Source organism: Macrobrachium nipponense, chromosome 6, assembly GCF_015104395.2.
Source record: "Macrobrachium nipponense isolate FS-2020 chromosome 6, ASM1510439v2, whole genome shotgun sequence".
NCBI lineage: Eukaryota > Metazoa > Arthropoda > Malacostraca > Decapoda > Palaemonidae > Macrobrachium > Macrobrachium nipponense.
Window position 1 is genome coordinate 66,873,686 of NC_061108.1, and position 25,055 is coordinate 66,898,740.

A 25,055-nucleotide genomic window follows, 5' to 3' on the forward strand; every position below is an offset into this window, starting at 1 on the left:
TATATATATATAATATATATATAATATATATATATATATATATATATATAGGAATGCATATAAAAATTTCCTCAAATGTGTTTTTTCTCATGCTGCCGTTTACATAATCATCACACATTTGGAGACCCAGACCGGTACAACCTTCTAGAAGGAAGTTTACTATAGCCACTTAGTATTAGAATTGAAAGGAATATCCTTCTTCCAGCGATTGTCATAATGAATATGAAAAGACTTCCTTTCAAATGAATTCATTCCCTTATCATGCAATGAAGGACAAAGAGAGCTTCAGGATATATATATATATATATATATATATATATATATATATATATATATATATACATATATATATATATATAAATATATAAATATATATATAAAAATATATATACACACACACACTCACACACACGCACACACACACACACACACACACACACACACACATATATATATATATATATATATATATATATATATATATATATATATATATATATATATGCGCACTTTGCAAATAAATATGGTCGAATGCAATGCTCTAAGGGTGAATCCATTGAATAATAGAATAGTGAACGCTGTAACATTATTCTGAAATTAGACAAGAAAGAAAATTTTTACTGTGGCAGGATTTCCTGCCACTGGGCATTGGTATGAACAGATTTACAACCCCTACTTTGGATTTTTTTCACTAAATATTGTAATATAAATTTCATAAAAAATCTTTGCATGTGTATGACTTAATTACTCCTTCACAAACATGTACACTTGGAATAATAGGCTCTTATAAATCCATATATACATGTGTACATGAGCACATTATTTGTACACTTGAATACATTTCAGGTAGTATACTGTATAATATATATATATATATATATATATATATATAGATATAGATATGATATATATATATATATATATACTGATACATATATAATACATATATATGTATTATATATGTATCAGTATACTATATAATATACAGATTTACACCCTACTTGGATTTTTCACTAAATATTGTAATATAAATTTCATAAAAAATCTTTGCATGTGTATGACTTAATACTCCTTCACAAACATGTACACTTGGAATAATAGGCTCTTATAAATCCATATATACATGTGTACATGAGCACATTAGTTTGTACACTTGAACAAAATTCAGGTAGTATTACTGTATAATATATATATATATATTATAATATTATATATAATATTATTATATAGAATATATATATGTATTTATATGTATACTGATACATATATATATATATATATATATATATATATATACGTATAATATATATAGATATATATATATATATATATTAGATATTATATATATATATTATATATATATTATATACACGTATACATATGTATAAGTATACATATATAATACACACACAAATATATATATATATATATATATATATATATATATATATACAGATTATACAGTATACTACCTGAATTTTGTTCAAGTGTACAAACTAATGTGCTCATGTACACATGTATATATGGATTTATAAGAGCCTATTATTCCAAGTGTACATGTTTGTGAAGGAGTATTAAGTTCATACACATGCAAAGATTTTTTATGAAATTTATATTACAATATTTAGTGAAAAATCCAAGTAGGGTGTAAATCTGTTCACACCAATGCCCAGTGGCAGGAAATCCTGCCACAGTAAAAATTTTCTTTCTTGTCTAATTTCAGAATAATGTTACAGCGTTCACTATTCTATTATTCAATGGGTTCATCCTTAGAGTACTGCATTCGACCATATTTATTTGTAAAATGCATATAGTAAGAAGAAGACATGCAGTCTTTTACAAGGAGGTGACAGTGCTGATTCTGACCTCTTCACTCACTAAAGTTTAAAATAGCACCAGGCTTATTATTTGGAGTCCTACGAGAATATGGCTCAGTTAGCAAAAGATTAGACATGTTTGTTCATATCCTAATAGGTGATGATTCTCTGAACTTCCTGGTATTTTGTATAAACCTGTTTAAACTTGATGGCAGGATTTCCTGCCGCTGAGCATTAATGGTTTAAAATTAGACACTTTTCAATATTTGCAAACACTTTCATCACTTTTCCCTCTTCTTTTAAGTTGTAAATTTCTAATAGTGGAAATAGTTGAAGTTTCATCCAAATCGGGCTAGTATTAAGAGAGATATGACAAGTTTCACAATCGAGAGGCCGCCATCTTTGATGACGTCATAACCGGAAAACCTACCGGATGGCAGATGTTCACCCAAGTCAAAAACACTTACTAAGACACCTACTAAACATTTCTGAAGTAAAATTCTCCATACTCAAATTTTCCTACAGAACCATAGTCAGCACCTGAACTAACTGTCTTGCCCCTGTTTCTGAGCAGTTGGACTTGATCTTTTTGTAAATTTCTCAAATTGTACCCCCGTTTGGGAAGTGAAGGTTAGTAATTCTCCAGTGTGTTTGATTCTAGGTACTTATTTCCTTTATAATCTCTATCTGTCATTTATACGACCCTTCCTTGTACACTCATGTTTCTTAATATGTCAGTCTGAGAAGTAAAGGACCTTGAGTCGAAAGATCTCGCAGCACACTCCACTGTTTCACTTTCCTTCGTGGCTTCTACCTTTATTTATATATTCATCACATTCCAAACTTTCGTGATTCAGTTATACATACATGCACAGACACACACACATATATATAATATATATATACATATATATATATATATATATATATATAATATATATATATTATATATATATATATATATTGAAACCACATTTTCCCAATGAGACATGCTTCTAAGTCACTTTAATAACGAATAAAAAAAAAAAAGACTCATCCGGCTTCTAAAGCCGCCCGTATAATCTTCATAACCTTTTTATAAGGAACAAATTTATATATGGACGTTTTGCCGTATTCTGACGTCCAATCCTACCTGATGACCTTCTCCACTATTGAGTACAATTAAGGAGTAGAATTTTTGGCGACCAAAGGAGTCCTTTCAGATAAATATATCAAGCGTCATGAAGTGCAACTGAGAAACAGCACCAAATGTGATGGAACTCATGCAACTCATCAAAGTGAAGCGGAGCTTCCAAATACATCAGCAAATGAGACTGAAGAGATATTAGCAGTGATACTAATTCTCACTGGTTGTATGAACGTGATCGTCCAGGTGACATTTTCAAATAAGCTCTCTCTCTTCCGAGATCTCCCTGTGGCACGTGGGGCCTCAGAGAACCAAAAGCTTTGGCTATTCAGAAATAAACAGATCCTACCAGATCTTACCTTTCACGGTCTTGTTGTCGGGTTCTTTGCAAGATGGGGTCATTCTGGGCCACTATGAGGATATACGCCACTTGACAGAAGAAAATAATGTTGGCAATGACAAGGACCAAAACGAATCCATAGAAATATGCCCAGAGTGATACGTCTTCTGTAAAGAGATACAAACGTAATGTACAAATTTAATTTTACGAAATTCTGATGCAATAGTTTCTTACTGAGGAGAGTAAGACTAATAAAGAATGACAAAACATGAATTAATCATATGGAAATTTCAAATATGCATAGTGTATTGTCTGCATCTACACTACTTTAGCTATAAAGCCCGCTCTCACTTAGCATAAGAACAGCCAAGAACTTTGTCTTGAAGTTGTGTGAACATAAACACTTCGTAATCACAATAAAACACACACACACATACACACAGTATAACAAAAAATGCGGTACCTCATCCAGCAAAGAGTTCTAGAGTCCAGCCTATAACCGAGATATCAGCAGTTGCTCTAGCTATCTATCCACTACTAGCAGTTCCTGGGTCTTGCCTGATAGTCCACTTATTCCTTGACCTTTAGTAATTGAGTTCAAAGAAAATGTAAATCTGTATAGATTTTCGAAGAGACTGTTGCATTGGATTTAAGTATTACGGAACTAAAGTGTATCCAAATGATATATTTCCAGGTGAAGGATATTCTCCAAAATGCATTTTCAATTTTTCCAGGTAAAATGCGGAAGTGGACAACCGCATGGCATTATACAACTTATACATGAAGCAAATATAAAAGGAAAGCTAAAAAGGAATGGTGCACAACATAATGATATAGACTATTACGAATCATTTTCAATACGAGGGGTCGTACCATTCAAGAGATTGCTGGGGGAGAGGAAGAAAGAACAAAACCAAGAATAAAACGGGGGCAGTTCTCTAACTGTTGAACAATGATGCCTCCTTCCTTCCCACAACGCCTGCCCCCCCCTCCCCCACCCTCGGCTAATAATGAGTTAGTAATGAAAGCTGAGCAACTGAAACGATTTCGCCAATAGAAGTTTGAAGCTGCGAACTGAATATCCTGGATTCTGGAAGACAAGTGGATGGGAGGAGAGCGGAGTGAACTAATGGAAACTGTCTTGGTCAGACCAACTTCGCAAGATCCGAGCTGACAAGTGATGGAACCGGGGATAAAAAGCAAAGGAAAAGAAGAAGAATGACCCACTGGATTGCCAAGAGAGGCACCAGAAAGATGCGTTCGTACATTTATGGATGAATATTACTTGAGCAAACAGAACTATGCAAAATGCTGATAGGAATGTGGAACAGAGCGAAAATCGGAATCATATGTAATAATAATAATAATAATAATAATAATAATAATATTTTGGTAGAAGACCATCTTTTAGGCAAATACTGTTAAAAAGAATGGCAGAATCAAGCGAGTTGATTTTATATATTGTTTTTTCTATTTTCCTTACAATTCGCTTCTCAGGAGCTGGCGATGTTTCTGAGTAACTGGCCAATATCCATATTGGGAATTTTCAAAAAATTATAAATGCTGAAGGTAATCTTTTATTAGAACAGGATATCAGGTCCAGGTCAAGCAGGGGTCGTCGTCAGTGCCGGTATTATTCCGTAGGCGTAGTTCAGTTCGGGGCCGGGGTCGTCTTCGGTTTAAGGGCTGGTATTGGTGCTGGTATAGCTGGTATCACGTGACGTTTTGATTTTCTCGCAGGTCATCTTCGGACGAGTCGTTTGAAGAGACTGTAGCAAGAAAGTCTGTGGGGCGGTATTTATAGCGGCTCGGACCTAGAGTTGCATTCTCATTGGTCGGGCCGGTCTTGGACGAAGTCGTGGATCTCGCCTCGAAGGTCTCGGGGATTCGCTCGTGTGAGTGCCACAGTAGTGTGCCTGGGGATGAACGACAGGAATTCCGTCCGTAGCAGGAATCCTGAGATCCCGTGGGGTCTCCTGATCATCTGGGCTCTTATCAACCAACTCCATCATGCGCAACCCAAAGCCATTCTACTACACATCCAGGCACCTTTTTCTCTGTTGCTGAACTTGTTCCTGCATCTCGTGCCATTCCCTGGTTTCCTTTATCAATACCAGATAATCAGGAGCCCCCACAGGATGTCAGGATTCCTGCTACGGACGGAATTCCTGTCGTTCATCCCCAGGCACACTATTGTGGCGCTCGCACGAGAGAATCCCTGAGACCTTCGAGGCGAGATCCACGACTTCGTCCAAGACCGGCCCGACCAATGAGAATGCAACTCTAGGTCGAGCCGCTATTAATACCGCCCCACAGACTTTCTTGCTACAGTCTCTTCAAACGACTCGTCCGAAGATGACCTGCGAGAAAGTCGAAACGTCACGTGATACCAGCTATACCAGCACCGATGCCAGCCCTTAAACCGAAGACGAGCCCCGGTCCCCGAACTTTACTACCACCCCTATGGAATAATACCGGCACTGACGACGACCCCTGCTTGACCTGGACCTGATATCCTGTTCTAATAAAAGATTACCTTCAGCATTTATAATTTTTTGAAAATTCCCAATATGAATATTGGCCAGTTACTCAGAAACATCGCTGAGCCTGAGAAGCGAATTGTAAGGAAAATAGAAAAAACAATATATAAAATCAACTCGCTTAATTCTGCCCTTCTTTTCAACAACAACAATAATAATAATTAATAATAATAATAATAATAATAATAATAATAATAATAATAATACCAAAGGTGACATATTAATTTATAAATTAGCACGCGGAGAGGAGAAATAAAGACAAAGGGAGTTCGTTTTGCAAATAGACTGATGCCCGAATTGACTGAATGCTACGCAAGTAGTCGTCTAAGAAACGACAGAGCCAAAGGTCCAACTTTTCAGACAGAAGGCAAACAAACAGGAAAGGTCCAGGAGCGAGGGAGCACGAGGGACTGAGGGGTTCCCTTCCAAACTGTGCGCGGAAAACATCAGATGAAAAATATCACTGCTAATAACGCAGTCAATAAGAAGGGCTGCTCATACTGATTTTTAGGTCACTTTTATTGAGAACGCTTAAATGTTTTGCTAATCTCTCCTGCTTCTCTGGGCTCTTATCAACCAACTCCATCATGCGCAACCCAAAGCCATTCTACTACACATCCAGGCACCTTTTTCTCTGTTGCTGAATTTGTTCCTGCATCTCGTGCCCTTCCCTGGTTTCCTTTATCAGTCCTTCCCCAAAAATGTAGAAGAGAGAAGACTTGAAATCTGGTCTGAGACTCATTTGAACGCCAATCAGCCACTCACTCTCAGACCTACTTATTCTCACGAATTGTGCCTCACCAAAAAGCTTCTACATGCTCTCAACCACATATGCTCAACAGCTTTCTTATCATCTGTGTCAATACTATTATTATTTTGTTTTTGCAGTTTCACGTATGTCTCATACAGAATTTTCCTTCATATAAGATTATCAAAGCTTATTTGGGCGCCTCCTCCCGCACTAAATTCACGGTGCTACCCATCCTTCACCTCTTCACTTCTCTTGTCAAACACTAGGCTCTCTAGACTTTCCAAAGTCTGTCATGGCATTATGATTCTGATCCAGCACCACACTACTTCCTTCTGTGCCTAGATATTTCTGGTGTCTGTCCACTTTTCATCCATTCATTGACCTCCTTACTGCCACTCACTTTCAGCAAGCATCCTTAAAATATCTTGACCACCTTTTACATGTGAATCATTCAGGTCTGCCTCTGTTCTTGCTCTTCATTCAGCAACTTTCAGAACTCCCTTCAACGACACATAAACGCTTTTCTTAACTCAGCACCCTCCATTGGTTTCATGGCCTTTCTTTGTGTAGGCAGTACCTCCTTTCCTCCAGTATAATTTACTTCTTTGTTTTGGGGTTTTTAAAGCACTTGTTCAATTCTTCCCCTTATAGTTTTGGTATTACACTTATTTCTCTGTCCTTCTCGATTACCTTAGTCTGTGCTGTCTTACAACTGCACTTCTCTTTACATTTTACTTTCAAGTGTTAAGACACACACACACACACATGCATATATATAATATATATATAATATATTATATATATATAACATATATATATATATATATATATATATATATATATATATAATAAAAGGAGCTCATAAAAATGCCAAAATATAGAAAGTAAATACTATATTTCAGAGACTGCTGTCTCTCTCTTCAGGTAGGTAGTGAATGAGAAAAGTTACAGAAAGGTGGTATTTATACCAAGAGATCCATTCATAGGTAAGCCATTTAACTAGGTCACCCTGGTTGATAATTTCTCTTTAATCTTCTTAAGCATTGGTTGAAGGAAGATTTTATCTATGATACCTGAATCCCAGGCACTTTTTGCGATATTCATTACCTGTCTTTATTTAATCAAGGCAGACTCCAAAATCTGGCTTTTGCACTGACATTTGCTGCTATAAATTATACATGATAAATTTCAGTTTATTCTGTGGTTATTACTATTCATATGGTTAAAAAAAGCTGAGTTCTGTTTTCCATACCTAACTGTCCATTTATGATGTATTAATCTTTGGGGAATTGATTTTCCTGTAAAACCGATTTGAGATTGGTCACAGTCCCGGCATGATATTTCGTATACTCCTGTGTCTTTGGGGATTGGTTTTTGTTGGACGTTAATCAGGGATTTAGCTACGGTATGACGCAGATTCTAGGAAAATCTAACCCTTTTGCCTTTACCCACCCAAATGCCCTTGACAATTTCTTGATCAACGTCCAAAAAAAGCCAATCCCCAAAAACACAGGAGTATACGAAATCCCATGCCTGGACTGTGATCAATCTTATATCAGTTTTACAGAAAAATCACTTCCCCAGAGATAAATACAACATAAACGGTCAGTTAGATATGGACAACAGAGCTCAGAGGCGTCTCAACAGCATAATCGGTGTGGTCTTGGCCTGCCACCTCGGTGGCCACAAGTTCAATTCTCGGGCATACCATTGAGGGGTCAGAGATGCGTACTTTTGGTGATGGAAGTTCACTATCGATTTTTCCAAGAAGTCACGTAAAGCCGTTGGTCCCATTGCTGAATAACCACTGATGCCATGCAACATAAAAACACCATAGAAACAAAAAAAAGCTCAGCTATTTTTAACCATATAAATAACCATAACCTACAGAATAAACAGGAATTTGTCACATAATTTATAGCAGCAAATGTCGGTACAAAAGCCAGATGACAGAGTCAACCTTGATTCAACAAAGACAGGTAATGAACATCGCAAAAGGTGCCTGGGACCTATTTTTCTATATTTTGACATTTTTATGGGCTCCTTTTATTAGATGGAATTCTGCTGTAACAGAACAGTATTACCAATCCATCACACACACACACACACACACACACACACACACACACACACATATATATAAATATATATATAATATATATATATATATATATATATATATATATATATATATATATATATATATATATATATATATATATATATATATGTATATATATATATATATATATATATATAATATATATATATATATATATATGTATATATATACACACAAATACATATATATGTGCATCAATATAAATTGATAAATATATATATATATATATATATATATATATATATATATATATATATAATAAATATTAAAACCAGGGCTTGAATGAAGAGCATCTTTATTTGCGACTAGTTTTGGAGATTTACTTTCCTCCGTCATCGGGCAATCTATAATGGAATATTTTTTACAATTAACATCAATGACGTAATATAAGTTACATTAAAACAAAGCAGAATGAAATAAAATTACATAATCACTATAAGTTACATTAAAATTAACAAAGCAAAATAAAATAATATAAAATTACACAATTACAAGACAATAACCTAAACTTGCAGCAAAATCTTAAAATAGAGAAATACACTGTTTGTTGTCAAAGAGAGCAAAAAAAAAAAGAGAGCGGAAAAAAATCTAAAAATCTAAAAACACAGCAATTCAACAGACCTTTCATTATTTCATTATTACAAAGAGAGGGTTTATCTCTTGGGGTATATAGAGACTCAACCACTCCGAGCTCCATAGCGTTGGTTCTGCAAGTAAGGACTGAAAAGGAATCTGCATTGATAGGATGGTCATATTCTTCAGTGTTGACGAATAGCGCTAAATGGTGGTTTGCTTAATGGCCTATTTGTCCTAACAGACATTCCGAGATGTTCGAAGATGCGAACCCTGAACTGCCGTTTAGATTTTCCATTGTACACTGCACTTCAGCAATGACACTTATATTTATACACAATAGCTGACTGCAGTTCAGTTGGTATCACATCCTTGAACCTGAAGAATTTTTATAATGTAGATTTAGGCTTAAATATTACTCGAATGTTTACTTGTGGGTAAAATTCATGCCAAAGTTTGGATAATCTTTTTTTAACATTAACCCTTAAACGCCGACTTGTGGACGTATTTTACGTCGACATTTTTTTGTCTCTCGGGTGCCGACTGGACGTATTTTACGTCGACATACAAAAGTTTTTTTAAAAATTCGCGGAAAAATACGTTTTAGGCCTACCAGCCGAAAACTCTTGAATCACGCGCCTTGGGGGATGCTGGGAGTTCACGGATCAAGGTGTTGTTTTGTTTACAATCGTTACGCAGGCGCGCAAGCGCGAATTTCTTTCTTGCCGCACTAAAAAGTATCTGTGACACATCTCTGAAATTATTTCGTCACTTTGACATAATTTTTGTATCCATTTTAAATTAGCCGTTACATAGAGTATTATATATGAAATAAAATGTGCGCATTTTTATGTAGAATACAACAAAAAAATACTCATGATTGTAGCTTTTATCAGTTTTTAAGATTATTTTCATATAAATAACGATAAGTGCCAAAATTTCAACCTTCGGTCAACTTTGACTCTACCGAAATGGTCGAAAAACGCAATTGTAAGCTAAAACTCTTATATTTTAGTAATATTCAATCATTTAACTTAATTTTGCAACTAATTGGAAGTCTCTAGCACAATATTTCGATTTATGGTGAATTTATGAAAAAACTTTTTCCTTACGTCCGCGCGGTAACTCTTCGAAAATAATCATACATGCGATTGTGGTAATGTTTGCACCATTTTAAATTAGCCGTTACATAAAGTTTTATATATGAAAATGTGCGCAATTTCATGCACAATACAACTAAAAAACAACCCATGGTTGTAGCTTTTATCAATTTTGAAATATTTTCATATAATAAAAAAATGATAAGTGACAAATTTTCAACCATCGGTCAATTTTGACTCTACCGAATGGTCGAAAAACGCAATTGTAAGCTAAAACGCCTATATTCTAGTAATATTCAAGCATTTACCTCATTTTGCAACAAATTGGAAGTCTCTAGCACAATATTTCGATTTATGGTGAATTTATGAAAAAAAATAACATTTTCTTTACGTCCGCGCGGTAACTCTTCCGAAAAAATCATACGTGCGATTGTGGTAACGTTTGCACCATTTTAAATTAGCCGTTACATAACGTTTTTATATATGAAAAATGTGCGCAATTTCATGTATAATACAACAAATAAATAGTTGAAGGTTGTAGCTATTCTCATTTTCGAAATATTTGCATATAAATCACGATAAATAGAAAAAAAACCACGTTCGGTCAAATTTGACTCTACCGAAATAGTCGAAAAACGCAATTGTAAGATAAAACTCTTACAGTCTAGTAATAGTCAGTCATTTATCTTCATCGTGAAACAAATTCGAAGTCTCTAGCACAAATAATTTTAAATTTATGGTGAATTTTTAAAAAAAACTTTCCCTTCCCTCCGCGCGCGGATTCTCCGCCACAAATCTCCGAAATGCGTAAGTCCCATTCTCTGAATATTTGCTCCGTTTCATATTAGGCATTTCATAGAGTTTTATATATGAAAATGTGCGCAATTTCATGTAGAATAAAACGAAAAATATTTGAAAGTTGTAGCTTTTCTTATTTCCGAAATAATTGCATATAAAAAAAAAAAATATATATAAAAAATTCGACATTCGGTCAACTTTAGCTCGTCAGATATGGTCGAAAAAACTGCATTTGTAAGCTAATATTCTTACAGTATAGTAATATTCAATCATTTGTCTTCATTCTGAAACATATTGGAAGTCTCTAGGACAATATTTAGATTTATGGTGAATTTTTTAAAAAAATATGTGTTTACGTAAGCGCGTTACGAATTCATGCATTATTTGTGATAATTATTTTCTCTGTGTTTGCTTTTATCGTTTTACAATGTGTTATATATCAAAATGATCGCAATTTAGTGCACATTACAACGAAAAAAAAGTAACTTGTTACCTTCAACCGTTTTGCGCACAGCGCGATTTGAATACAATTATATATGAAATTACGTTTTTGCGCTATCATATATCGCATTATTTATATATGATAATGATAATTTTTTTTCATTTCTGATGGTTGCATACTAAACTTCAAGCAATGACAAAAAAAGGAGCCAAAAATGAACTCTTAATCTTGAAAACTAAGCGCGCTGTGATTTTTTGAAAAAAATATTTTTTCCGCTTCCGCGCTCACTCTCAAACCCCTCCGGCATACGGGAGTCATTTTTTATTTACCGCTCCGGCGTTTTAAGGGTTAAAGGACCTATTTCCAAGAAACGTGTTTGACAGTGACAGTTGTAGGTTTTGGAAGTATAATTTTTGAAGCTCCTTTCCTATATCGTATTAGTAAAACTTTGCTAAAGCCATTCAAAAATAAGCACTGCTTGATGAAATTAAACGCTAGGTTCATATTAACATAATTTGAACATATATTAAAAGCCCTCCATGTTTAAGGTCGAAATCAAATTTCTCTTGAACTGAACAGGAATAAATGAGAACATTTTGGTGGTCAAACCCGTGAAAGTCGGTTTCCTATAAACAGATGTGATAAATCCGTTTTCACTGTGGCTGATTAGTAAACCAAGAAAGACCAACTTTCCTTCTGCCTCGGTTTCTGAAGTGAATTCGATATTGCTGTGCTTTGAATGAAAACGGATTTATCACATCTGTTTATAGGAAACCGACTTTCACAGGTTTGACCACCAAAATGTCCTCATTTATTCCTGTTCAGTTCAAGAGAAATTTGATTTCGACCTTAACATGGAGGGCTTTTAATATATGTTCAAATTATGTTAATATGAACCTAGCGTTTAATTTCATCAAGCAGTGCTTATTTTTGAATGGCTTTAGCAAAGTTTTACTAATACGTATATAGGAAAGGAGCTTCAAAAATTATTACTTCCAAAACCTACAACTGTCACTGTCAACACGTTTCTTGGAAATAGGTCCTTTAATGTTAAAAAAAGATTATCCAAACTTTGGCATGAATTTTACCCACAAGTAAACATTCGAGTAATATTTAAGCCTAAATCTACATTATAAAAATTCTTTCAGGTTCAAGGATGTGATTACCAAACTGAACTGGCAGTCAGCTATTGTGTATAAATATAAGTGTCATTGCTGTAGTGCAATGTACATTGGAAAAAAAAATATAACGGCAGTTCAGGGTTCGCATCTTCGAACATCTCGGAAGATCTGTTAGGACAAATAGGCCATTAAGCAAACCACCATTTAGCGCTATTCGTCAACACTGAAGAATATGACCATCCTATCAATGCAGATTCCTTTTCAGTCCTTACTTGCAGAACCAACGCTATGGAGCTCGGAGTGGTTGAGTCTCTATATACCCCAAGAGATAAACCCTCTCTTTGTAATAATGAAAGGTTCTGTTGAATTGCTGTGTTTTTAGTTTTTAGATTTTTAGATTTTTTTTTCCGCTCTCTTTTTTTTTTTTTTTTTTTTTTTTTTTTTTTTTTTTTTGCTCTCTTTGACAACAAACAGTGTATTTCTCTATTTTAAGATTTTGCTGCAAGTTTAGGTTATTGTCTTGTAATTGTGTAATTTTATATTATTTTATTTTGCTTTGTTAATTTTAATGTAACTTATAGTGATTATGTAATTTTATTTCATTCTGCTTTGTTTTAATGTAACTTATATTACGTCATTGATTTTAATTGTAAAAAATATTCCTTATTTAGATTGCCCGATGACGGAGGAAAGTAAATCTCCAAAACTAGTCGCAAATAAAGATGCTCTTCATTCAAGCCGTTTTAATATTTTATTATTCGTCTCCGATTTCCACGGAACTCTTCTACTGCTGATATATATATATTATTATTGAATATATATATATATATATATATAGTATATTATATATAGTATATATATATATATATATAATAAAATATATATATATATATATATATATATATATATATATATATAATATATATTATATATATATATACAAATACATTATATATGTGCATCTATATAAATATATATATATATATATATATATATATATATATATATATATATATATATATATATATATATATATATATATATATATATATATATATATATATTATATATATATATATATATATATATATATATATATATATATATATATATATATATATATATATATTTATTATGTGTGTGTGTACGTGTATGTGCATATGTGTTGTGTTTGTATAAGTTTGTGTGTGTATGCACATATTCTTCTGACTTATAGTTACTAACACTTACATTAAATAAATAGGCAATAAAATATTTAGTATTAGGAGTGAAAAAACTAAGAGCCTTCACACAGTCACAAGAATATGTAACCTCTCATCCTAAATGAAGGTTATAACCACTTACTGCTGAACCAGCATTTGGCTTCTCCAAAGCTGGGCCGGATGACCTTCACACTCTCTGGAAGTGACTGGATGATTGCAGAGATGACGGCGATCACTAAAGGGCAGCCCCACGAATAGAGCGAATACAGTTTGAATCGAAGTCTGGACAGTTCACCCGTCTCAGGAACAGGTCGCATGGATCTGCACATGATAAAACTGACGGTTAGAGGTCAACATTTTCATACCAAGGAAATTCTCTTTCTATTAAATTTGTTATGTATACAAAACCACATACACACATATGCAAATATGTGTTGATTGTTGGTTGATAAGCGGATGTGATGAGCAATGGCATTCTTTGAAATGATAGATATCATCATTCTGACTCCCTCGAAACAAGCGGGGTCTTAAAAGGACAGATTCAGCGTTAGCTCTGAAAATGTTGACGCGCCACTTGGGGTGGCACCGGGTGGAAGTCGCTGCCAAGGCAAGACAGATCACGTATTATGTTCGTGCATGAGCGGAAGCAAGGATCTAGTTTTGAGTAGATTTTATGGGCGTGGTAATGAGCTGTTATGATGTCACACATCTATTCCAGTGCAATGAACTTTTGACGAATCAAGGACATCATATTATGAGGAGTGTCTTGTGAGAAAATTCGTGCTTGTGAATGTATGAGCTGTTTCCCCTACATGATAGGTAGGTAAGATAAGTAAGACGGAGAAGCGCCCAAATGAGAGAAGAGGCCTGGTTGATATGGCCATTTTATAGTTGTATTTTGTTAACTGTTAGTTCTCACGGCTGAAATGGGTAAGCATACTTTTAAGCCCGAGTGGGGCTTTGTCTTTTTTTATTTTAAACCTATATTTCAGAGATTACTTTGATTTATGTCATTTTGGTTTATTTGCAATTTATTTATGTGGGATCCTTTTCCTCTGTCAGGTTTGGTAACCTGGAAAACTGGGAAGAATAGAGTTTCCCTTAATGGAGTGATGTTACTTATAAGACTGTATTATTTATTGTAGAGAAAAAGGTGGACAAGTTTGGTTTGATCCCCAGGGTTATTTGGGTTTGGATTTTGAATTTTAACTTATTCAGTTAAACATTTGTTTCTTTGAGAACCTGATTTATTTAGTTAATCCTTTTATCCTTGAATAAATGTATTTGTGTAGTTCACGATCTGATTTAGCTCCCTGAGAGAATTGTGAGTAGTTGAGATATATATAATAATATAATATTATATATATTATATATATATATATATATATATAATATATATATATATTAGATATATATATAGATATAATTATATATAGTATATAACTAATGACAATATATATATATATATCTATATATATATATATATATATATATATATATATATATATATATATATATATATTATATATATATATATATATATATCATTAATATAATCTATATATATAGATATATCATATATATATATATATATATAATATATATATATATATATATATATCGAGCTTACATGTCCTTTTAATAATCTAATTCGCTCTACCTCGGAATTAATATATTTTCATATATGCTTACTGAAGGGGAATTTTTTTCTCGATAATAGATTTACCTGTACTTGGGCGCGAACGCAGGTACATTAAAATCCCAGAAATCCAGGGTAAACGTCCAGTTGGAGGAAGCGATCCCATCCCAGCTACCGCGAGAGGGCTTAAAGGTTTATTTATGCCGTCTCTCACCTCCCAAATTACGTTTCTCGCGCTGAAGTATTCGTTGGTTTGGAGACAACATCAACCCGCCTCGAACCTCCGGTAGTTAAGTAGCGCTTTTTGGGAACAAGCACGTAGCATTTTACAAGAACGTCATATCACATACCGTGATTCATATACATATATCGAGCTACAATGTCTTTAATATCTAATTCGCTCTACCTCGGAATTAATATATTTTCATATATGCTTAACCGAAGGGACTTTTTTTCTCGATAATAGAGTTTACCTGTACTTAGGGGCGCGAACGCAGGTACATTATAAATCCAGGAACGTCAGTGGAAGCGATCCCCACCCAGCTACCGCGAGAGGCTTAAAGGTTTTTATGCCGTCTCTCACTAAATACTTCCTCGCGCTGAAGTATTCGTTTGGTTGGAGACAACATCAAAAACCCGCCTCGACTCCGGTAGTTAAAGTAGTGCTTTTGACAGCACGTCAGCATTTACATAAGTCATATCACATTACCGTGATTCATATACATATATCGAGCTACAATGTCCTTTTAATATCTAATTCGCTCTACCTCGGAATTAATATATTTTCATATATGCTTAACCGAAGGGGAATTTTTTCTCGATAATAGATTTACCTGTACTTGGGCGCGAACGCAGATACATTATAAATCCAGGAACGTCAGTGGAAGCGATCCCACCCAGCTACCGCGAGAGGCTTAAAGGTTTATGCCGTCTCTCACCTCAAATACTTTCTTCGGCGCTGAGTATTCGTTGGTTTGGAGACAACATCAACCCGCCATCGACTCCGGTAGTTTAAGTAGCGCTTTTGACAGCACGTAGCATTTACATAAGTCATATCACATTGACCCAGTGATTCATATACATATATCGAGCTACAATGTCCTTTAATATCTAATTCGCTCTACCTCAGAAAAGCATAACGGCTTTTGAACATGGACCGGCTGAATGACCCGGGGAAACAGAAAGGCTTTTGAACAAAGACTGACTGAATGACCCGGGGAAACAGAAAGGCTTTTGAATATGGACCGACTGAAAGTCCCGGGGAAACAGAATGGCTTTTAAACATGGATCTACTGAATGACCCGGGGAAACAGAAAGGCTTTTAAGCAAAGACCGACTGAATGTCCTGGGAACACGAAAGGCTTTTGAGCAAAGACCAACTGAATGGCCTGAGGAAACAGAGACGCTTTTTAACAAAGACTGACTAAATGTTTCGGGGAAACAGAACGGTTTTTGAACAAAGAACGACTGAATGTCCTGGGGAAACAGAAAGGCTATTGAACAAAGACCAACTGAATGTCCTAGGGAAACAGAAAGGCTTTTGAATAAAGAACAAATGGATATCCTGGGGAAACAGAATGGCTTTTAAACAAAGACCAACTAAATGTCTTAGGGAAATAGAACAGCTTTTGAACAAAGACCAACTGAATGTCTTAGGGAAACAGAACGGAATTTGAATAAAGACCGACTATATATCCTAGGGAAATCGAAAAGCTTTTCAACAAAGACCGGCTAAATGTCGCTGGGAAACCAAAAGGCTTTTGAGCAAAGACCAACTAGGTATCCTTGCAAAACAGAAAGGCTTTTGAACAAGAACCGACTGAATGTCCCGGGGAAACAGGAAGGCTTTTGAACAAAGACTGACTGAATACCGCAGAGAAACAGAAAGGCTTTTGAACAAACACTGACTGAATGTCCTGTGGAAACAGAAAAGCTTTTAAACAGACGAACTGAATGCCCCTGGGAAACAAAAAGGTTTTTGAACAAAGACTGAGAGAATGTCCCAGAGAAATAGAAAGTTTTTTTTTAATGAAGATTGAATTAATAGCCCAGGGAAACAGAAAGGCTTTTGAACAAAGACTACCTGGATGTTCTCTTTTGAACAAAGAATGCTTGAATGTCCCCGGTAAACAGAAAGGCTTTTGAGCAAAGATTGACTGAATGTTCTGGAGAACCTGAACGGCTTTTGAACAAAGACTGACTGAATGTCCTGGGGAAAGAGAAAGACTTTTGAACAGACAGAATGAATGTCCCATGGAAACAGAACGGCATTTGAACAAAGACTGAATGAATGTCCTGGGGAAGCAGAGAAGATTTTGAACAAAGACCCGCTGAATGTCCTAGGGAAACAGAAAGGCTTTTGAACACAAGACCAAATGGATATCCTTGGGAATTAGAAAGGCTTTTGAACAAACACCGACTGAATGTCCCAGGAAAAAAGAATATCTTTTTAACAAATACTGACTGAATGTCTTGGGGAAACAGAATGGTGTTTGAACAAAGAATGACTGAATCTCCTGGGGAAGCAGAAATGCTTTTTAACAAAGGCAGACTAAATGTCCCTGGGAAACCAAAAGGCTTTTGAACAAAGACCGAACGAATGTCCCATGGAAACAGAACGGCATTTGAACAAGGATTGAATGAATGTCCTGGGGAAACAGAGAGGATTTTGAATAAAGACTGGCTGAATGTCCTGGGGAAACTGAATAGCTTTTAAACGAAGACCGACTAAATGTCCCAGGGAAACAGAGAGGATTTTGACCAAAAACTGACTTAATGTCCCAGCGAAAAAGAAAGGATTTTGAACAAAGACCAACAGGATATCCTGGGGAAGCAGAACAGCTTTTAAACAAAGACTGACTGAATGCTTTAGGGAAACAGAAAGGCTTTTGAAAAAAGAACAACTGAATGTCCCAAGGAAACATAAAGGTTTTGAACAAAGACTAACTGAATGTTCCAGGAAAACAGAAAGGCTTTTGAACAAAGACCAACTGGGTATCCTGGGGAAACAAAAAGACTTTTGAATAAAGACCGAGTGAATGTACTGGGGAAATAGAAAGGTTTTTAATGAAGACTGAATTAATAACCCAGGGAAACAGAAAAGCTTTTGAACAAAGACAGACTGAGAGTTCTGGGGAAACAGAAAAATTTTTCAACAAAGACTGACTTAATTTTCCGGGGAAACAAAGGATTTTGAACAAAGACCGACAGAATGTCCTTGGGAAACAGTAACGCTTTTGAACAAAGACTAACTGAATGTTCCGGGGAAACAGAAAGGATTTTTAAGAAAGACCGACTGAATGACCCAAGCAACCAGAAAGGGAAGTCATCTATCCTGAAAGGTGGCGATCTTCACAATAGTGTTGACATGAAAAAAAACCCTTTGTTTGTGTCAGTAATTGGAAAATACTTCTGGTTCTATTTAAGCAAAACTATGCATAACTCATTTTCAGTAAATAAGATAACTTCACTTTTTATGAAAATAATAATTATTGTGAATATAGTTCGGAAAGTTATGTTATTGTGCCTAAAATAAAGAATACGCATGAAAAGGGGTGAAATAGAAAAAAGATTTTTTTATGGAACCAAGTGTGTAATATGATGGCTGACACGGGTACTTTTCATTAATATATCTTACTATTAAATTAGGTATGAACTATATAAATATACACACACGAACGCACAGACAAATATACATGAGTGTATGAGGGAAGGAGAGAATATGTACACAACAATCATAATTCTTTCTCGCTTAGTGATGACCCAACCCTCTACGACCGCATACCAAGCGCCATGCTTCATGCGCACAGGTGACACAAATTAGTTATTTGAAATACCTCAGAATGAATGGCATTAGCTGAGATTCAAGCTTTCCTTTAGTAACCCGAAAGAAAGATCATCCAGTTCTACCCAGAAATTATATGCATCAAGGAAGGTTATCTTTTCCAGCTGAGAACATGATACTGATCCCACTTTGTTTAGTTCTTTCGTTGCATCATCCCAGAAATTTAGTTGCGCATGAGAAGAAATAATCGTAATTAAAATTTATTTTCCAAACATTTATAATTTTTATTTTTGCCCATCAATTGTAGACTTGGGTTTTCCATTTTCCTTAAAATTAATCCAGAAAACAAATACTTTGCGCTTATCTTCATTACACTAGTCACTCAGTAAGAAAGGTTTCCAAGTGTCACATTCTTCAGTACAAAAGGTCTATTGTGTCCTCTCTTTTTTTTCCATAAATGAACATTCTTTTCTGAGCAAGCTTGCTAATTATATCAGTTATTCATCATGTTTTCAAATTATAATAATAATGATAATAATAATAATAATAATAATAATAATAATAATAATAATAATAATAATAATAATAATAATAATAATGAGACGGGATACAAATACCTGGGAATAATGGAAGAAGGGGATATAAAACACCAAGAGATGAAGGACACGATCAGGAAAGAATATGTACAGAGACTCGAGGCGCTAATCAAGTCAAAACTCAACGCTGGAAATATGATAAAAGCCACAAACACATGGTCAGTGCCAGTAATCAGATACAGCGAAGGAATAGTGGAATGGACGACGGCAGAACTTCGCAGCATAGACCAGAAAACTAGGAAACATATGACAAAACACAAAGCATTACACCCAAGAGCAAATACGGACAGACTATACATTACACGAAAGGAAGGAGGGAGAGGACTACTAAGCAAAGAGGACTGCGTCAACATCGAGAACAGAGCACTGGGGCAATATCTGAAAACGTGAAGACGATTGGCTTAAGAGTGCATGGGAAGAAGGATTGATAAAAGTAGACAATGACCCAGAAATATACATAGACAGGAAAATGACAAACAGAAAAGAGGAATGGCACAACAAACCAATGCACGGACAATACATGAGACAGACTAAAGAACTAGCCAGCAATGACATATGGCAATGGCTACAGAGGGGAGAGCTCAAGAAGGAAACTGAAGGAATGATAACAGCGGCACAAGATCAGGCCCTAAGAACCAGATATGTTCGAAGAACGATAGCTGGAAATAACATCTCTTCCATATGTAGGAAGTGCAATACGAAAAATGAAACCATAAACCCCATAGCAAGCGAATGTCCAGCACTTGCACAGAACCAGTACAAAAAGAGGCATGATTCAGTGGCTAAAGCCCTCCACTGGAGCATGTGCAAGAAACATCAGCTACCTTGCAGTAATAAGTGGTACGAGCACCAACTTGAAGGAGTGATAGAAAACGATCAGGCAAAGATCTTCTGGGGCTATGGCATCAGAATAGATAGGGTGATACATGCAAATAGACCAGACGTGACGTTGATTGACAAATCAAGAAGAAAGTATCACTCATTGATGTCAGAATACCATGGGACACCAGAGTTGAAAGAGAGGGAGAAAATAGATAAGTATCAAGACTGAAAATAGAAATAAGAAGGATATGGGATATACCAGTGGATATTGTGTCCATAATCATAGGAACACTAGGCACGATCCCTAGATCCTTGAAAAGAAATCTAGAAAAATTAGAGGCTGAAGTAACTCCAGGATTCATGCAGAAGAGTATGTTCCTAGAACAGCGCACATAGTAAGAAAAGTGATAGACTCCTAAAGGTGGGTACACACGTGAGAGCCGAACCTTGTATGTGTAACTGAGTTACGCATATACGGTTACAAGGTGTCAAAATGTTGAGGACGAACCGTAACCACGTTAAGCACGTAACTTCATTTCAATCCACTGCGATCATCAGTCTGTCTCTGTCCGGGTTGTTTACCGACGATGGCCACCATGCAAGTAGCAGCTGGCCGTATATTTATATACATTATTTAACGAAAGATGAAAAGCGGAAATAAAAGAAGATGGTGGCAATCAAGGTTATATACTAGAAGGGTAGAATACAGTGGTCGGAATTACTCGCTGACATGAGATTCCAAGAAGTTTCCCCCCTTCCCCCCTGTTTTTTTCTGGCCACAGTAAAGTCTGTTCTTCGTAATAACTAATAAATTGAAGGACTTCTTCCTCACTCCAATCAGCCATGGTAGACATATACGTACTGACTGACCAAAATAAGGGACTCTACTATGGACGGCCTTGTTCATAGTCGGTGTTAACAAGTTCAGCAACCTCTGTTGTTACGCGTGTAATACAGTTCCCGTCCACACATGGCGTAACGTTCAAAGAGACCTCCCTTTGATTCGGGGTCCAAAAACCGACAATTGGCGGGACGGAGGGCGAACGGAGCCTCGAACCTCGCGGGTTCGGGTTCGGGTTCGAGGAACCGTCCACACTTGCGTTTTTGTTACAAGAATCGGTTAAGGTGGGTACACACGTGCGAACCGAACCTTGTATTGTAACCGATTCTTGTAACAAAAACGCAAGTGTGGACGGTTCCTCGAACCCGAACAACCCCGAACCCGCGAGGTTCGAGGCTCCGTTCGCCCTCCGTCCCGCCAATTGTCGGTTTTTGGGCTCCGAATCAAAGGGAGGTCTCTTTGAACGTTACGCCATGTGTGGACGGGACCTGTATTACACGCGTAACAACAGAGGTTGCTGACTTGTTAACACTGACTATGAACAAGACCGTCCATAGTAGAGTCCTTGTTTTGGTCAGTCAGTACGTATATGTCTACCATGGCTGATTGAAGTGACGAAGAGGTCCTTTCAATTTATTAGCTATTACGAAGAAAGACGTTTACTGGGGCCAGAAACTTCTTGGAATCTCATGTCAGCGAGTAATTCCCGACCACTGTATTCTACCCTTCTAGTATATAACCTTGATTGCCACCATCTTCTTTTATTTCGCTTCATCTTCGTTAAATAATGTGTAAAAATATATGCGACAGCTGCTACTTGCATGGTGGCCATCGTCGGTAAACAACCCGGACAGAGACAGACTGGTGATCGCAGTGGATTGAAATGAAGTTACGTGCTTAACGTGGTTACGGTTCGTCCTCTACATTTTGACACCTTGTAACCGTATATGGTAACTCAGTTACACATACAAGGTTCGGCTCTCACGTGTGTACCCACCTTACAATACAAGGTTCGGTTCGCACGTGTGTACCCGCCTTAAGGAGGCAGGATGTAACCCGGAACCCCACACTATGAATACCACCCAGTCAATTGGAGGACTGTGATAGGCCCGCCCCCCCAAGAAATAATAATAATAATTTCATCATAAATTGCAGTAGCTGCAGCATTTTCTCGTTAAATTACACTTTTATTCTTCTAATTTTTCGTTTCTTCTTCTTCTACAGGTAAGTACTCACTCTTCTCAAGATCTCACCGAACCGAAGTTGTTGGGAATGAAAGCGGAGGTATCGACGAATGGAATTTTATTTAATGTGGCAGGTTTGTTGGATAAAGCTGGTTTTGAACTTGCAACCGTCCTTGCCTTAAGGCATTCCTTGAGTGAAGTGAGGTGTCAGATCCCTATCCTGATCTATAGGCTAGTCACAGTCCTTTGCTGTCTCCTTACTTTTTTTAAATCTCTTCTTAATATGAAGTTCTTATGGCGAGTTTCTGCTGGCCATTCACAGAGACTTCCTATCAGAAACTGTTGTCTCTCTCGATACAGACAGCCTTTTCATGAATGGTCCCAGGAGACCCTGGGCGGAGTACATAGAGCCCATTTCACATTAGCCCCTTTTATCTTAGAACCTGGAACAGAAATAACTTTTGAGAATCTGCACGATCAAGCGCCTCTTCTGCTTTCATTAAATCCCTTTTAAACTCAGAAAGGTTGCATGATTAGAAGCTCCCCTTGGAGTTCTTTCTAATAATATAGCAACTTTTCTGTGTCGTGGAAGACTATCTCCACATCCATGTAATCATTCATTTTACGCCTCCGATATGAGGATGAATTTTTTTTATTGTCTCTGACCTGTAAGACAACGACAATTTGCAAAGATCCCATTTCTTGTACTTAATTCACTGAGGATTTTGACAAGACAGGACGCTTCCTCTTTCCTGAGGAACCCCAAAATGCACTTGGCTGGCGATAGTGGGTCCTCCATAGAGTGCTTCAACAATCGTTGGAGCCAGACAACCATAAGAGCAAAGCCGCTTTCAGCTAGTCCACAGGAATTGTATGAGTTCCCAATATAAGGCCAATGCAAAAGCTATCAAAACTATTGTATGCAAAAATATAAAACCTGTTGATGATTCCAACTGAAATGACATTAATACAAATAAAAAAAATCACAAAAAGAATTTAAACACGCTTTTATTAAAATGGACTAAAAAGTAAAAAATGATCTTTTGAGACACACCAGGATTTTCTTACAATTAATCATCTCTACAAAAATAAAAGTGTGGACATCAAATATGGAAGGAAATGCTACAAGATAAGGAATATATTTTACATCTCTTGTAGCATTTCCTTCCATGTTTGATATCCGCACTTTCATTTTTGTAGACATGACTAATTGTAAGAAAATGGTGTCTCAAAAAAATATTTTATACTTTTTAGTGCATTTTAATAAAAATATTAAACATTTTTATATATTTTTATTTTATACTTTTTAGTTTTGACAGAATTTACAACTGATTTATGATTGTAACAAAAAGATATTGAACGTGATATCTTGTCCTGCCAAAGAAGATTTGAGAAATCCATATAGTTATTAACATATTCTACAGAGTCAGAGAAAGTATGAAAAATCCGAAGATTTTCATACCGGGAGAGATCACTGAAGGGTCACTAGAGGTCTCTGCTGAACTACTGATCATATAAGGTTGTGTTACCAAAATTGAGTAACCGTGCAAAATTTCAAGTCCATCATTCTAAGGGATCAGGTCGAAAATTGGGTTTCAAGTTTTGACCAAAACAGACAGACAGAGGCCCATACGTCAAGTTGAATAAAAGAAGCAAAATAACAAAACAAAAGAACTGATCATGCGCAACAATCCTTGTCCTATAACAGACGAATAATAAAGTTTATGTATATACTCCCGTGTCCTTGTGAAGCCGGCAGACCCCACTCTCCGTTCATGCTCAGAAGAGTGGCCATTCACCAACCTTTCACAAAAGACTGCAATGCACAACTTGACAGAAATACCTAATTAATAGTACAGAAATTGTAAGAGGGTATGACTATATCTCTAGATTATAATTTTCACCAATGGTTTATAAACAAACATAATTTTTTGTTTTTTTATCTGCTTATTATTATCATAGGGTTGTCTCAGTCCTTATTGTATTGATGTGAGTCTGCTGGCCGTTTGGCCCATGGTGCTTTCATCTTGACCGGTAGTGCCTATTGTTGAAAAATGTTTTTTTCCACTGTAACTTTGCATTAGGATGCATGAGTCCTAATAATAGAACATTCCAGATTGGATATTTCTGACCCCGTCCAATAACTATGACCTAGATGGCTATAATATCGAACCTGCAACAGTCTTCGAGAGGATCCAACGTAATTACCAAGGCATCTCGGGCCTTCAAACTTATATTTTATGATGGATCTCATGAA

The 25,055-nt window shown here is 35.9% G+C and overlaps 1 protein-coding gene across 2 annotated transcripts in view; it reads right to left on the bottom strand.

Annotated features, from left to right (window-relative positions):
• The window catches only part of LOC135216107 (probable G-protein coupled receptor Mth-like 1), a 256,897-nt gene that overhangs the window by 77,162 nt on the left and 154,680 nt on the right, over positions 1-25,055 (bottom strand). For both annotated transcript variants that reach the window (XM_064251144.1, XM_064251145.1), the window contains exons 4-5: positions 14,075-14,253; positions 3,303-3,450 (exon numbers count right to left, since the gene is read on the bottom strand). In XM_064251144.1, coding sequence (XP_064107214.1) covers positions 3,303-3,450; positions 14,075-14,253 — 327 coding nt within the window. The remainder of the gene's footprint in view (positions 1-3,302; positions 3,451-14,074; positions 14,254-25,055) is intronic.